Genomic DNA, 16,216 nt, shown 5'->3' with positions numbered 1-16,216 from the left:
TGGGAGCAGGAGGCCACCCCCACCACACTCCTGAGTGCCCCTGGGCCACGGCGACCTCGAGGCCACGGGCTGTGGCCCCGTGTGGACATCTGTCTGCAAAGCGGGTCTCCATGGCCCCAAGCCCCCGGGCAGGGACCTACAGGAGGTCAGACGGGGAGAACGGACTTGGAGGAGCGGGTGATGGCTCCGGGACAGGCGGCTGGCTGAGTGGGGACCGTAGCTCACCCTCTAGGGCAGCGGTTCTCAACCTGTGGGTCGTGACCCCTTTGGCGGTCGAACGACCCTTTCACAGGGGTCGCCTAAGACCATCCTGCAGATCAGATATTTACATGACGATTCATCACAGTAGCAACATGACAGTGATGAAGTCGCCACGAAAATAACTGTACGGTTGGGTCACAACGTGAGGAGCTGTATTGAAAGGGCCAGGAGGTTGAGAACCACTGCTCTAGGGTTTTAAAATGAAGCTGCCGGCCGTGTAGCTCAAGAGGTCAGGGTTCGATTCACAGTCAGGGCACAGGCCCGGGTTGTGGGCTGGATCCCCAGGGTGGGTGGGGTGTGCAGGAGGCAGCCGGTCCATGACACGCTCTCATTATTGATGTCTCTCCCTCTCCCTTCCTCCCTGGAATCAGTAAACATCTATTTTAAAATAATAAATAAAATGAAACTGTGATCTGCTGAACCTGCTGGACGCTGAGACCCAGGGCCTCTGCCGTCTGCTGGTGGCGTCTGTCGCAGCCCAAGCACAGTGCCGGGGGGGCCGGGGGGAGGGGGGGGACCAGGGCCCCCTGCGCCACCAGAACGAGCGGCTGGAGGAAACGTCTCCCGGCAGCCGAGCCGGCTCTCCCCTGGGCCTCGGACTCCTGGAGCCCCCGTCCCAACTCCGAAGCAGGGCCCTCGTCCGGACCAGGCTCCTCCTCCCGGTGCCCCGAGCCCTGACCCCTCAGCCCCCAGATCTTTTTTAAAAATATTTTTATTGAATAAACTAGTAGGTTGGTTTGGCCGAGGTTCTCAGATGGCTCAGTACCTCCAAGCTTCCAGGGGCCGCGATGCTGGGGGATTGGAAGTTGGGAGGGTGTGTTTGAGGGGGGCGGGCCGTTCCGCCCCCCAGAATCACGACGTAGGACAACAGGATGTAACCCACCTTCGTGTGAGGAAAAGAGGGGGTGCTAGGAAAACGATGATGGACGCCCCCCCCCAGCCAAAATAATCCACACACACCCTCTGCACACACACCCCCCCACACACACACACACACATGCACCCCATGCAGATGCCGCCGTAAGAAAGCAGAGCCCCCAGGGCGGGTCGATGGCTGGAAGGCACTCAGTCACTGACCCTGAGAGTGAACGAGTTTATCAATCTTTCCTGAGAACAAGGGGGGGGGGGGTGGGCACAGAGAGGCCTGAGCTCTGCAGGGGTGAGGGCGGGCAAGGCGGGCGGGAGCACAAGGAAGGCCCAGCAGCTGGGACTCAGCCAAGGGGGGGGGGGGCCAGGGGAGGTGGGGAGACCCCTGCCGGGGCGGACGGGACAGGTGGCCCTGGCAGGAGCTGGAGACGGACACGCGTGTGGACGGGACTCAGGCCAGGGCACTGGCGAGAGCCCGCGGTGTCGGGCTGACTTGGGTCGGGGCGCTGCTGTGCCCGCAGGGGGACAAGACGGAGCTTGGGCACACCTGCCCCGGGGCTGCCCGGGAAGGAGCTGCCGGAGCCCGGACGTGCCACCTGCCGGGCCCAGGTCCAGAGGCAGAAAAGGGTCGGCCACGGGGGAGGGGAGGGCGCGGCTGGGGAGGCAGGGCCTGGCGTGAGGGAGGCGGGACTTGCAGCTGCCTGGAGGCCTCACACCTGCGGGACAGAGAGCTGTCAGACCAGACCCACAGACGAGGGGAGGGTCCTGGGCTGGGAGGGGGGGGGGGGTCTGCACAGGAAGGCAGCCCTCTGCCCAAGCCCCTCCCCCCCATCCCCGCACCCACACCCACACCCACCCACACCCACACCCACCTCCCCCCCCCGGCCCAGCCCCCTAGTCTGTGGGGCTGAAGGGGCGCAGCTCGCAGGGCTAAGGGGGTGCAGCCAGCTGGGCCTGGACCAGGGCTCGAGGTTGGGGCACCCCAGCCTGACAGCAGGACCAGGGCATTCTGGGTACTCGGACTGGGCGACTGCAGGCCAGTTCATGGGTGCGGGCGCAGGGCGGACACGGGGCGGGCGTGGGGCAGGTGTGGGGCGCCCCCTCCGCTGCCCTCACCTCGGCATCCAGGGTGGAGCCCGCTCTCTTCGCCAACTGGGTCCGCTTGGTGGCTGCCGCCTCTTTCTTCGCCTCCTGGTTGGGGGCATCGGGGAGGGGTCCAGGGACTAAGGGGCCTGCGGGGGGCTCGGGGCCTCAGCCCTTCCCTCTTCCAGCCCCGCCCCTTCTCTCTACTGCCCCCCGACCCACAGGCCTCTGCCCAGCCCTCCCCAGCCCCACCGTCCACTCCTGGGAAACCCCCTTCATGCCCGGGGCCCCCCTGATGCCCGTCTTTCCACCACCCAAGGGCCCATGGTCAGGGGCCAAGCAGACCCGGTACCTGGGGGTCCTGCTCCCCCGACTCCTGGGTCCGGCTGATCCACAGGTTGAGCCGCGAGGTCACCACCCCCGAGAGCTTCAGATTCTCCTGAAAGAGGGGCTCCGTCAGGGCGGGGGAGGAGGGCCGGGGGCACAGGACAGAGCCCCCCACGTCCCCTGCAGCGCCCCGTAGACCTGAGGGCCCCTGCCCCACCCCCACCCCCACCCCCACCCACCGGGAGCCGCGGGGACCTGGGCTCAGGCTCAGGACCCAAAGGGTGCCTCAGGTCAACGGCAGCTTCGGCCCAAATGGACACATGCAGCCCGGCCCGTGGCTCAGTGGTGAGCGTCGACCTAGGACCCAGGAGGTCAGGGTTCGATTCCCGGTCGGGGCCCAGGCCCGGGTTGTGGGCTCCATCCCCAGTGTGGGGCGTGCAGGAGGCAGCCGGTCCCTGATCCTCTCTCATCATGGATGTTCCTCTCTCTCTCTCCCTCTCCCTTCCTCTCTGAAATCAATAGAAACATTTGTTTAAATGGACATTTGGAAACACGGCGTTTGGACCAGTGCCCGGCCCAAGGCCGTGGGTGTGGGGACCTCAGGCTTCCGGGTCCGTGCCCCTCACCTTGCGGCTGGAGGCCGGCTCTGCTCGGCTGGGGCCCTGGCCCGCCAGCTCCTTCTCGAAGAGGTGACGCCTGCTGGCCACCCCCACGGGCGCCACGAAGACCTCGGTGCGGGAGGAGCCGGGGGACTTGACGGACACTGACCTCTGGGGAGAGAAAGCACAGGCTGACCCAGGAGGCGGCGGGAGGCCAGGGGGCACCCCACACCCTCACCCCCTCACCCGCGGGGTCCCCCGCCCCTCCCCGCCCCACCCACCTGGATGGCCGTGTGGTATCTCTCCAGCTTCTCGCCTAACTTGACCGGGAGCCTCACGCTGGCACTGCCGGGCAGAAGGACAGGATGAGACCGACCAGTGAGGCCCTGCCCCCTGAGACCAGGTGTGCACCCCTCCGTCCAATGGCCCCCCGTCCCCTCCCTCTGCACCCCCTGCCCGGTCCTGTCACTTCTACCCAAACACGTCCGTCCCGGACCCTCCTCGCCATCTGCCCCACCCCTGCGGTCCCCTCCACACGCCCACCCCCAGCTGACCCCTGACCCCGCACACGAATCCCACCCTGTCCTTCCACTGCAACCCTCAGGCCCCAGGACAGAGACCAAACTGCAGGCCTGGTCCCTGTCCCCCCCACCGGACCAGTGCCCCGAAACCCCCCTCTTCACCTGCTTGTGTACCCCGAACCAGACGTGGTAGGCTCGCCACACTCAGCCTTCCCACTGGCTCCCCCTGCCCCCCAGTTAAGAGGCACCACCCCACTTCCCGTCTGGAAATCTTCAGTTCCACCCAGAGTCAGCTGCTGCCCTCGGCACATTCCCCGGCCCCCGCAGGCCGACACCTCCCGCTGGGCGAGGCTCGGGGTTTAACTGCCTGATGTGAGTCACTTGAGGGCAGCACCTGCCTCGTGTCCATCTCTGTACCCCAGGCCCCCCGACCCCGAGGGCCTAGGGTGGCAGGTCTCAGCGAGGGTCCCGTGTGTGAGCTGTGAGCCCCTGAAGTCCCTACCGCTCCAGACCCCTGCTTTTCAGATCTGATTTCCGGGGGGTTTTCAACACACAGTCCTCACACTGTTCCCACCGACATTTGGGGGCACAGGGTGCTCATTAAACACCCGGCTGGCACAGCTCAGCTGTTGAGCATCAACCCGGGAACCAAGAGGTCACCGGTTCGATTCCCGGTCGGGCACATGCCCGGGTTGTGGGATTGATCCCCAGTGGGGGGCCTGCAGGAGGCAGCCAATCGGGGATATTTCGCTCTCGTTGATGTTTCTATCTCTCTATCCCTCTCCCTTCCTCTCCCTCTAAACCAAACATGTCAAACTCAAGGCTTGCGGGCCACATGGGGCCCACAATGAATATTGTTGCGGCCCAGCCAATATAACGGTGCATAAGCAACGTTTTAATAAAGATTTCGTAGCTTCATTTTTACAATCGCCTGTTATACATCATTATTCATAACGAACCACAACGTTCGCCAATGACTGATGACTGTCATCGTCTTGCATTCGTTTCCCTGACGCGCAGGCCCACCATTTCTCTCCACGGATACCAGCGGCGAGGATTTTAGCAGCCGATGGCCACACCGTTAGTCTTAGACTGCCTTGTGTGGTGTGCGCAACAGGAAATAGTTCGCTCTCGGAGAACGAGAAAAATAGGTTTATTTGCGTGACGCTCATTCGTTCATGCAGTTATTCAGTGTCCGGTAAGTTAATGTTCAAGAAAAAAAATACTAATTTTTACTGAAATGTTCTATTATTGTATGTTAGCGATGGCTCACTTATTTCAGCCCTTTGTACTCAGCACGTCTCCATCGAAACAAACCTACGTTTCTCTGAAAACGGGAGCTTTTGGTTTTTTGCGGCCCACGGACACTTACACCTGGTTTATTTGGCCCGCGTCAGCCTTTGCGTTTGACATGCTTGCTCTAAACACTCAATTAAAAAAACAGATATCACACACACACACACACAAAATAAAATAAAATAAAAAGAAACGTGCAGCTCAGCCCCTATTTCAAGCTAAACCCTCCTCTGACTTCGCAGCCCGCCCACGCCCGCCTCCTCTGGGAAGCCCTCCCTGATCCGCCCCTCAGGCTGCATCTCCCCGGCCTCAGTCCCTCCTGTGAACCCAGTCTCCCAGCCACTCTGGGGCCCTGGCTGAGACTGCGCCCCCCCCCCCGCCCCGCCCCTCCCCATGTGCCCTTCGGCTCAGCAGACAGGCTGACCAGGACCCGACAGGACAGCCAGGCCCTCCGGCCCCTGACCTGCGGGTGAGGGTGGTTTCCGAGTTGGTGGTCCGGGGGCTCATCTGGAAGGAGAGAGAAAGGCACTGATGAGCGTGGGTGGCAGGGGGTCCCGGGGAGGCCGCGGCCCCCCTCAAGGAAGGGGCCCCACTCTCAGACGCTTCCCCCTCGCACCTCCCACCCTCCACTGCTCAGCTCCCAACCAAACCTCCATGACGGTCCCCCGTCTTGGCCAGGAGACACCTGCCCCCCCACCTGCCAGTCTGGGGGAAAGCCTCTCCTTGGGCCCCTGTAGGTGTTTGGGGGGGCACCTGCCACCACCTGCTGCTGTCCTGTCCGCCCCCCACCTGCCCATGGGCCCTGTGGGGGCCTCAGCTTTCTTCCTGCAGTTCCGGATGGCACCACCAGGTGGGGCCGCTCCTGCGTGTCCATATCCACCGTCCACCGCCCCAACCCGCCCTCATGTAACTCCACCCACCGGGGCACCCAAAGGCCTGCTCTGTCCTCCTGGTGTGGGAACCAGGAACCACGACCTCTGCACTGTGACGGAGGCTGGTGCCCTGGGCTGGGCCTGCACGGACAGGCCGGACGTGCCCGGGGGTGGCTCACCCGGAAGGAGATCGTCCTGGGGCTGGACCTGCGGAGGGAGCTGCTGTAGGTGGCCCCGGTGGGCGAGAAGGCATCCTCTTCCTCCTCCTCCTTTCTGGGAATTTTCACCTGGATGGAGGGGGCGTGTCACACCGGCTGCCACGGGGACCCCAGGTGGCCCGGCCCAGCCCAGAAGCCGCGGGAGGAAGTGGGGGGCCATGGGGGAGGGGGTCCTGGGCCTGCCTCTGCTGTGGGGATGGGAGACACTGTTCCCTGGAGCCCGGCCGCCGGGCACAGCTGCTGGGGGAACTTCCGGGGGGACCCCGAAGGCCAGGGCCTGGGTGGGGATTCGCTCCTGTGACCCAGCTGATGCCCCTGCCGTGGTGTCCCCTGTTCTGATGGTGACGGGGAGCAGGGAGAGAGAGAGGACACGGCCCAAGCCAGCCTGAAGATGGGGGACGGGAGACGGCAAAGGGAGCCACCGGCACCTGGTAGGACTGGGGGCGGGGGCACTGCCCACCTGGAGTGTGATGGGCCGGAGGCGGGAGGCCACGGTCGGAGGGGTGCACCCCCCTGGCTCTGCTGAGGGCAGGTGGCAGTGGGCCCTCGCTCTCTGGCTTCCCCCAGCCACGGGCTGCTCCCGGGCCTGGGGCTGCTCCTTGGGCTGAGGCTGCTCCTGGGACTGAGGCTTCTCCTTGGGCTGATCCTGATCCTGGGGCTGAGGCTTCTCCTTGGGCCGAGGCTGCTCCTGGGACTGAGGCTTCTCCTTGGGGTGATCCTGCTCCTGGGGGTGAGGCTTCTCCTTGGGCCGAGGCTGCTCCTGGGACTGAGGCTTCTCCTTGGGCTGAGGCTGCTCCTGGGGGTGAGGCTTCTCCTTGGGCTTCAGCCGCTCCTCAGGCCGAGGCTTCTCCTGGGCCTGGGGCTGCTCCGGGGCCACAGCCCTCTTTGGGACCAGCTTTGTGCCTGAGACCTGCGGCTTCTCAAAGATCGACGCTTTCTCAGACACCCGTCCCCGCTCCGAGCCTGCCGCCTTCGCTGAGAGGGGCCGCTTCTCGGAGACACCGGCTCTCGCTGGACTCGGCCTTTCCTCCCACACGTCCATCTTCTCCAGCACCGACTTACTCTTGGAGATGGGCGATAACTCAGAGCTCGGCCTCTTCTCCGGGCCGGAGGGCTTCTTCTCGGAGCCCGGGGGCTTCTCCGGGACCCCCCTCGGCCTGCCCCCTGGCTCTCGGGCGGCCACGCTCTCCTCCGCCCGGACCCAGGGTGCCTGCTTCTCCTGGCTCAGTCTGCGGCGGGGTGGGGCGGCCGCCTGGACGGCCTGCCCAGGGCCCAGGCTGTCCCCGCCCTCCTCGGCCTCCAGCCACTCGCGGAGGGGGGCCTGCGCGGCCTCCACCCCCTGCCGCCGCTGCCGCCGTTCCCTCCGCGTCCTGAGGATGGCCTGCACCTCCTCGCCCTCATCTTGGGGGGATGCGGGCGGTGCTGTGGGCACCTGGGCTTCCTCCACGCTGGGCAGCCTGGGCCAGAAGACGGGAGGGAGGGTCAGAGGGTGTGGTGTCTGAGGTGGGAGAGACCCCTGGCCACCCCAAAGCCCACCATTACTCAGGTAAGGACCACACCCAGGGCGTCCGAGGTGTCATTTCTACAAGGCACCCTGCCCGGCCGGTGTGGCTCAGGGGTTGAGGGTCAGCCTATGAACCAGGAGGTCAGGGTTCGATTCCCGGTCGGGGCACAGGCCCGGGTTGCGAGCTCGATCCCCAGCGGGGGGCGTGCAGGAGGCAGCCGGTCCATGATTCCCTCTCATCATTGATATTTCTCTCTCTCTCTCCCTCTCTGAAATCAATAAAAATAATTTATCTTTTTTAAAAAAAGGGAGACATTCGGTTCACCCTGGGCCCTTCTCTTCCTGGCCCTCAAAGCGAGGTGGCCAGACCAGCCTCCCCTTAGAAGGGGATTTGAGGGTCCGGGTTTGGGGGCGCAGGCTGGGTTCGTGGGGACAGTACGGCCACAGAGCCTGACAGAGCGGACAGACGTCCCGGCCCTGCCCCCTCCCCTCCAGGTGGGTCACCATCCCCTGTGGACACTCGGACTCAGTGCGTCCCCCTGTGAATGGGTCCCGGGGTCTGTCCCGGGGGGGAGACTGTAAGCACCGAGGGAGTCATGTCCATCCAGGACCCAGCAAAGCACGGCTCACGGATCGAATCAAGGAACCGTAGCACCTGGAGCCGCGAAGGGGGCGGAGCCTGGCGGGGTCCAGCAGGGGCTGGGGTCCAGCAGGGGCTGGGGTCCAGCAGGGGCTGGGGACGGAGGGGCACTTGACCTCCCCGAGCCCCGCGGGCCCTGGGCCGGCCTCATGCTGCCCTGAGACGCGGACCCGCGGAGGATGCGCCACCCGGCCCCACGCTGACCGCGCACCTGTCCGGGGCTGGCCGCCCTCGGTTCTGGTTCTGGGCGAACCGGGCCGACCTGTCGTAGTCCTCAGACGTGGAGCTGAGGTTCCGGTGGCGTCGCCGGCGCTCGCGCTGCTGCTCCTCCTCATCCTCCAGGCTCCACTGCTGGGCCAGGCTGGGGGGGCGGGGGGAGGAAAGTGGGGGGCGGGGTCAGCGAGGCCCAGGGACCCAGACCCTGGACAGCAGCCAGGCTGGGGGGGAAGTGGGGGGCGGGGTCAGCGAGGCCCAGGGACCCAGACCCTGGACGGCAGCCAGTGGGCCCGGGGGGACCTCGGCCTCTCGGTGGCGCCCTCTACAGGTGGCTACGGGCGCTGCACCCACATGCGGTCAGTGCAGATGCGCACCGTGCGTGGAAAGTGACAGGAAAGATAGAACCTAAGTCCGGCCGGTGTGGCTCAGTGGATGAGCATCGACCTGTGAACCAGGAGGTCAGGGTTCGATCCCCGGTCAGGGCACAGGCCCGGGTGGCGGGCTGGATCCCCAGTGGGGGGCGTGCAGGAGGCGGCCGGTCAGTGATCCTCTCTCAGCATGGCTGTTTCTCTCTCCCTCTCTGAAATCAATTAAAATACTAAAAAAAAAAAAAAATTTTTAAAAAAAGGAACCGAGACTCTATCCCAGGACAGAACCTCAAAGCCAAACGCCAGAAACGGGTGCTGGGCCCCCCCCCGCCCCCCTCCACCCTCCCCCAGCGGGAGACGCCGCCTCCCGGGAGCCCACAGCTGCGAAGAGGAAGGAGGGAGCCTGGGGGCCACCGAGAGCGTGGGACTCCCCGCCCAGGAGCAGCCGGGAGAGCAGGTTTGGGGAAACCCCGTGGCCAACCCACTGACCTCTGGGGCTCCAGGCCAGGCCCAGGGAGGGGCCTGTGGTTCCCCCATCCGGGCGGCCCAGCCACGCTCACCGGCGGACGGCCACCCCCTCCCTGCGACACCCTCCGTCGCCCACCTTCATTTGGGGACAGGAACCCCCCCTTTGCCGCCCCGTAGAGCTGCGATCCCCGGCTGCTCTGGGTAAAGGAGGGGTAGGCGAGCCTGGCCAGTGTGGCTCAGTGGTTGAGCTCGACCTATGACCCAGGAGGTCAGGGTTCGATTCCTGATCAGGGCACACAACCCAGTGGGGGGCGTGCAGGAGGCAGCGGGTCCATGATTCTCTCTCATCATGGATGTCTCTCTCTCTCTCTCCCTCTCCTTCCTCTCTGACATCCATACAAATATTTTTTAAAGGAGGGGCAGGCGTGAAGGCTCCCCAGGGCTCCGTGTGAGGGGACAACACGCAGGCACTGGCCGTGTGACCTTGGGCCAGTCCTCAGCCTCCGAGGGTTGCACACCATAGGGGCCCCCTTGGGGGTCACCGAGGCCCCTCCTGGCCCTGGTGGTCTGGGGACAGGTGTCCGGGGAGCCCGAGGGCGGCCCCAGGAGGTGGGGGGGGCTGCTGGGAGGAGGGCTGCTGGGGGCCGGGTGGGAGAATGATTAACCACATGCTGCTGGGCCAGGAGTTCTCAAATCCACCTTCACCCCCCGCAGCCGGGCCCAGCCCAGCCTCACCCACGATGGGCCGGCCAGGGAGGAAAGGACGAGCTGCTGGCCAGGCACCCACCAGCGGCTCACCGCGGCCCCCGCACCGGAGCCGGAGTGTCTGAATTCCACCCCGTGCCGGGCGCTGCAGAACGGGCCCCCAGCTCCCCCAGCTCCCCCAGCTCCCCCAGCTCCCTGCCGGGGCCACAGGCCTCACAGCCTCCTCACGGCTCCCAGCGAGGGCTGAGTGACTCAGCGCCCCCCCCCCACCCTGAGGCTTGTTCCTGGGAGCCGGGCAGGAGCCGCGTCAGGATGGCAGCTGGCGGCAGCTGCCCACGGGCTCTCCCAGGGCCGGGCTGGGGGGGGGGGGTAGTGGGGGGCAGAGGGCCCGTCCAGGATGCCTCCGCAGGGCCGCCTGGACACCGTGTGCCCAGCAGGACGGGCTCCCTCTGAGCAGGGGACACGCTCAGGCCCCACCCCGTGCCCAGCTGGGAAGTCGCGGCGCCCACCGCACACACACACACCCCCGGGGCAGGCGCTCACAGCCACGCCCGTCCCGGCGGCCGGCGCCCGGGTCTGGTTGGTCTTTTTAACCCAACGCACGGTCCACGCTGCGGTCTTCATCGACACCCAGACGGGACCGGCTCGGACCCCGTCCCAGGCTCAGCAACGGGGGAACCTGCCGCCCACACAGACACCTGCTCACTGCACAGGCCACAGGCACGCCTGCACACACATGTGAGCACGCACCTACAGGCACAGACACGCCCACTCCACAGGCCACAGACACGCCTGCACACACATGTGAGCACGCGCCTACAGGCACAGACACGCCCACTCCACAGGCCACAGGCACGCCTGAACACACATGTGAGCACGCACCTACAGGCACAGACACGTCCACTCCACAGGCCACATACACGCCTGCACACACATGTGAGCACGCACCTACAGGCACAGACACGCCCACTCCACAGGCCACATACACATCTGCACACACATGTGAGCACGCACCTACAGGCACAGACACGCCCTCTCCACAGGCCACAGACATGCCCACAGACCTGTGTGAGCACATTCATAGGCACAGACACACCCTCTCCACAGGCCACAGACATGCCTGCACACATGTGTGAGCACCCATGCAGGCACAGGTATGCCCACTCCACGGGCCACAGACACGCCTGCACACATGTGTGAGCACCCATACAGAGGCACAGGTATGCCCACTGGGAGAGCAGGACACACCCACATGCAGCCCAGGCCCAGCGACCCACAGGCAGAGTCCAAGGCCACGGGCAGCCCCACCCGCAGCGCATACCTCCCCTGGGGTGTGTCCCACCTCTGACAGCCCGGCTCCTCCCAGACTCTGGGCTCCCTCATTCTTGGGGCCTCGCTGCCCCTGCAGACCCAGGGTCCCTCCACACGGGCTGCCATGTAACTGTGCTCCCCGCCCCACCCCTCGGGAGTGATGGCTGGGGGACGCCAAGCCTGAGACCCCGAGAAGCTCTGTACCCCCACCTCCCGGAGGAGGGGGAAAGGGAGGGGGAGGGGGTCCCGGGGCACCTTAGTGGGGAAGGCCCGGGAGACACACCTGTAATACCCCAGTGCCCACCTGGGAGGGGCCCAGCTGCCACCTCCTACCTGGCTAGAGCCTCAGGTCCCAGGAGGAGGGGCCTGGGCCTGAGTTACTTGAGCCTCAGTTTCCTGGGGGGTAAGGAGGTGAAGGGGCTCATGGGGGCACTTGTGGGGTGGGCAGGGCAGCTCCGAGAGGGGTCACCAGGAGGGGTGCCGCCTTGGGGACCAGCCCCCCCTTCTCTGACCCTCTGAGGGCTCCACTCCCAAAGAAAGTCGAGCACAGAGAGGGACGGCGTCTACCCTGAGGCGCCCAGCCCAGCTGCACCCAGAATGCCATTCTCAGACTCTGAACCTCAACAGCCCCAGGGGATCCTATGAGCCCCCCCCCTCCTCCCTCTGCCCGGGGAGAGGCTACAATCCGCCCAAACCCAGCGTGAGGAGGACTCCACTCCGGGCCGAGGCTGGGCCACACCGGGCACCTCCCCGGCCCCAGAGCTGGGATGGTGCGACGGGGGGCTCCCCAGGCCAGGGACCAGCCCTCCCCAGGCGCCCCCCCCCCCATGAGCCCCTCCCAAGGGGAGGACAGGAGGCCGTGGGAGAGCAGGAACCCCACCCTGTCCCGAGGGCTCTCCAGTTTGGCCCCAATTCTGACCCCTAAGGAGCAGCGAGGCCAGTCCGGCCTCGGGGTCAGGCCCGCGCCGGGCTCACCTGGACAGCGCCGACCAGTCCTTCCTGCCGGACATGCTGCCGCCGCCGCCGGGACCACGCGCTCACTCGGCGGCCGCCTCACCTGCGCGCCCCTCCCCCGCCGCCGCGCAGGGAGGTCACCTGGGCGCCCCGCCGCCCGCGCCGCGCGCTGATTCGCCGCCGGGAGCGCCCCCGGGTGTGGGCGCCCCGGTCGCCGCCCCGGTCCCCGCCCCGGCCTCCGCGCGCCGGACGCACGGCCGCTCGGACCCGGACCGCCCGGCAGGCGCGGGGCTGGTGTGCGGGCGGCCCGGCAGGGCGAGGGCGCCGCTTCCTGCTCAGAACCAGTCGGACCAGCTCCGCGCTGGGCGGCTCCGCGCGCAGGTGCCGCGGCCGGGGCGCCGGGCGGGGGGCGGGACCGCGGGTCGGGGTCAGGCGGAGCGCGCGGCGCCGGGGGCCGACTCCCCCGAACGAACGAAGGGACCCTGGGCGGGAGGCCGGGGGGAATGGGGCGCGCCCGGCCCGTGATCCCGGGGGCAGAGCGCGCGGCGACCCCGGGGGCCCCGGGCGCGCGCTCCTCACTGGCCGGCCGGGCCCTCCCGCCGCGCGATCCGCGGCTCCGGTTCAGCGAACACGGGCGCGCCCCGGGCGCGGGGACCGGAAGGCGCGGGGGCTCTGTCCTCCGCGCTGGTGCTGGACTTGGGGCGGAGGCGGTGAAGGCCCCGGGGGCTCCGGCTTCCCCCGGGTCACTAACGGGGCCGGATGGGGGGCAGCTGGAGGCCGCTCAGCGCCCCCGGCGCCACCTGGCTCGCTCTCCTGCAGCTGCTTCCCACCCGGGCTGAGCATCTTCCAGGTGGACCAGAGTTGCCAGGAGGCCCTGGGGCCCGGCCCCACCCGGACACTCCACGAGGCCAGGGGTCAGTCCGCATCCAACAGTCCAGACAGAGGCTGCCCTGGCCGGCGGCTCCGCTGGTTAGAGCCTCAGCCGGATAGGCCAAGGCCGCTGGTTCCATGCCGGGTCAGGGCGCATGGAACACTAATCCGTGAATCGATTTGCATCCATGAGAGGAACAACAAATCCATGTTTCTCTCCTTCTCCTTCCCCTCCTTCTCGCTCAAATGAATCAAGTACAAATTTTTTTAAAAAAATAAAAGACTAAAATCCAACGCTCTCCCTGCGGCTATAAAAACTCACAGACAGCCCGGCCGGCTGGTGTGGCTCAGTGGTTGAGTATCGACCTATGAACCAGGAGGTCGCGGTGTGATTCCCCGTCAGGGCACAGGCCCAGGCTGTGGGCTCCATCCCCAGGGTGGGGTGTGCAGGAGGCAGCCGGTCCGTGACTCTCTCTCCTCAGTGATGTTTCTCTCTCTCTCCCTCTCCCTTCCTCTCGGAAATCAATCAAAACAAAACAAACAAACAAAAAACACAAATAAATAAACAAATGGGAATGAGACACAAACTCTCGGGCACGTTCTCCTTCGAGGGAGGGAGGGCGATGGGGAGAGGGGCCCACGGGGCCTCCTCAGTGTGCGCCCCCCTGTTCTTCCGGCGGGATATGTTCCTGTGAAATGCTTTCCGTGGTCCGTGTGTTAACCACACCAGGTTCACTTCCCCCAGCGCGTCCGCGAAGACGCCCGTCACATGGAAGTCCCCGGTCGGGGCCAGGGGTTCCCGAGACTTCCCAGCCCGCAGCCCGAAGGGGTCACCTCCTGCTGCCAGGGCGGACGTCAGGCCCTGGACTTCCCCGCCCTCATAGGGCAGCTGCTCCTTCCCCAAGGCGGCCTCCGTGGGGGGAGGGGGGCAAGGGGATTCCCGGCCCCCAGCCAGCTGGGGTGGGAGTCACACCTGACAGCCACAAGTCCCCCCCACACACACACTCACACACACACACACACTCCTCCCGGGGCTCCCAGCTCAGAACACCTGCCCCGGCACCCAGGTGAGGCCCTACTTCTCTCCTGAACCCCGAGCACAGGGCGGGGTCAGCGCTGGGCAGGACCGGCTCAGACCCCGGGCCTGGGCCTCTGGCTGGGACCAAGCTCTGCCCACACCCAGGGTTCTCAGGGGGCCTGCATTTTCATCCTGGTTTAGGTCTGTGATCTTTTTAAAATATTTGTATTGATGTCAGAGAGGGAGGGAGAGGGAGAGAGAGAAACATCCATGATGAGAGAGAATCATGGATCGGCTGCCTCCTGCACGCCCCACGCTGGGGATCGAGCCCACAACCCGGGCTTGTGTCCTGACTGGGAATCGAACCCTGACCTCCTGGGTCATAGGTTGGAGCTCAACCACTGAGCCACGCCAGCCGGGCTGGGTCTGTGACCTCGAGGAAGTCGCTGTCCCTCTCTGGGCCTCCCGACCTTGACTGCAGCGCTGAACCGGGCTTATAGAGTTCAGGCTGCTCAGCCCAGGCTCAGGGGACCCCCAGGCCAGCTCTGGGGGGGGGGGGGGTTGGTGTTGTGGGAGCGAGAGCCTCGCCCTCAGGTCACGTCACAAGCTGTGGGGCTAGCGGGGAGAGCCTGGCTGGGCCAGGAGAGGAGGCTGCCGTCTGTCCACACGGGTCCCGGCCGCCTGTCCTGGGCTCGGTAGCGGCTCACCCACCCGGAACGAAGCTGCCCCTCTGGCTGTCCAGCCGGAGTCTGCGGGGAGTCTGACCGGCTTCGCAGGGGGCCATTGGGGCTAATGTTTAACCGGCTCCCTCCTCATCAGGGCACTTTAGCCCCGGCAATCCTGGGGGGGAGGGGGGGGCGGGCGCTGCGAGGCAGACGCCAGACAGACAGTACCCACACCCCACTCCCACCCCCCAGGAAGGGACAGCGTGGGGAGGGGCTGCAGCCGGCAGGCAGGGGAGTGGCAGGTGGCACCAGGCCCATTGCCAGCTGCAGGCGGGCGCTCCCAGCTGCCGTGTGCGGCTTTGCCATGGACACCCGGCTGGTCCACGCAGGGGCCACAGGAGGCAGGCTCGGCCAGCCCTGTGTGGAAGCAGGAGGACCCGTGGCCCTGGGCGTGTGCAGCCGGCCCCACCTCCTCCGCCCACGGGCTCTGCACCCAGGTGTTTGTTTTGAGTCAGGCCGGGGCTGGTCTCCCGTTTTTGTAGGGCAGGGTGGGGAACCCCAATCTGCCGGGGCCCCAGGTTATGGGTCGACGGTAGCGCTGAGATTGGGCTTTGGGACGTGGGGCCCGGCTCTGTCCGAGGGCCGAGCAGAGGCAGAGAAAGCAGGGAGACTGGGCCGGGGACCCTGCCAGTGGGGAGGAGCCCCGGGAGGCAGGGAAGGGGGGTTGCTGGGGCTGCCTGGGCACGGAGCCCCACCCAATTCCTCTGTGGCGTGGAGGGAACGCCCATGGGGGTGCGTGGGTGGGTGGGTGTCACGGGGCATGCCTGAGGCATCTGGGTGAGGTGAGAATTGTGTCTGCGTTCCTGCCACTGAGCTGTTTGTGTGTTTGTTTGTGTGTTTTTGAGTCCTCAGCTGGGGGTAGTTCCCATTGATAGAAGGAAGGGGGAGAAACGAGATAGGGAAGCATCGATGTGAGAGAAACACAGGGATTGGTTGCCTCCCCTACGTGCCCCGACGGGGACTGGGGACTGAGCCTGCAACTGAGGTGCGTGCCCTTGACCGGAATCGAACCCAGGACCCTTCCGTCCTCAGGCCGACGCTCTATCCACTGAGCCAAGCCGGCCAGGGCCCCACTGAGCTGTGGTGAGGAACCCGGGCACGTCACTACCCCCACCCCCACCCCCGTCCCCCACACCCATGGCCGGCCGTCTCTGCTGGCGGCTGCCTGGCCCCGGGTGCCAGACCCTGCCCCCGGGAAGAGCTGGCACTGCCCTTTGCACCCGCTTCTGGCGTTTATGGCAGACAATACGCCCGGGGCAGAGGGCAGGACGGGGACAGGCAGGGGTGTCGAAGGGGGCCCCTCCTCTCCTGGGGCAGAAAGCCAGGGGCCCCGGGGACGGGGACAAGAGACTTAGTGGGGACTGGGGAGGCTGGCATCCTACCCGGGCTTTGG

The 16,216-nt window shown here is 66.2% G+C and overlaps 1 protein-coding gene across 1 annotated transcript; it reads right to left on the bottom strand.

The window, feature by feature from the left end:
• Positions 1–1,340: 1,340 nt before the first annotated feature.
• Positions 1,341–12,543, bottom strand: LAD1 (ladinin 1). The gene is made up of 10 exons (XM_036354759.1): positions 12,232–12,543; positions 8,400–8,549; positions 6,505–7,501; positions 6,006–6,113; positions 5,418–5,461; positions 3,419–3,482; positions 3,165–3,308; positions 2,564–2,650; positions 2,245–2,319; positions 1,341–1,844 (listed from the first exon to the last, which is right to left on the bottom strand). The coding sequence occupies exons 1-10, from the start codon at positions 12,264–12,266 to the stop codon at positions 1,839–1,841; spliced, it is 1,710 nt and encodes a 569-aa protein (XP_036210652.1). The 5' UTR covers positions 12,267–12,543; the 3' UTR covers positions 1,341–1,838.
• Positions 12,544–16,216: the final 3,673 nt, after the last annotated feature.

Source organism: Myotis myotis, unplaced genomic scaffold, assembly GCF_014108235.1.
Source record: "Myotis myotis isolate mMyoMyo1 unplaced genomic scaffold, mMyoMyo1.p scaffold_m19_p_21, whole genome shotgun sequence".
Lineage (NCBI taxonomy): Eukaryota > Metazoa > Chordata > Mammalia > Chiroptera > Vespertilionidae > Myotis > Myotis myotis.
This window is presented reverse-complemented; position numbering and strand designations above follow the sequence as displayed.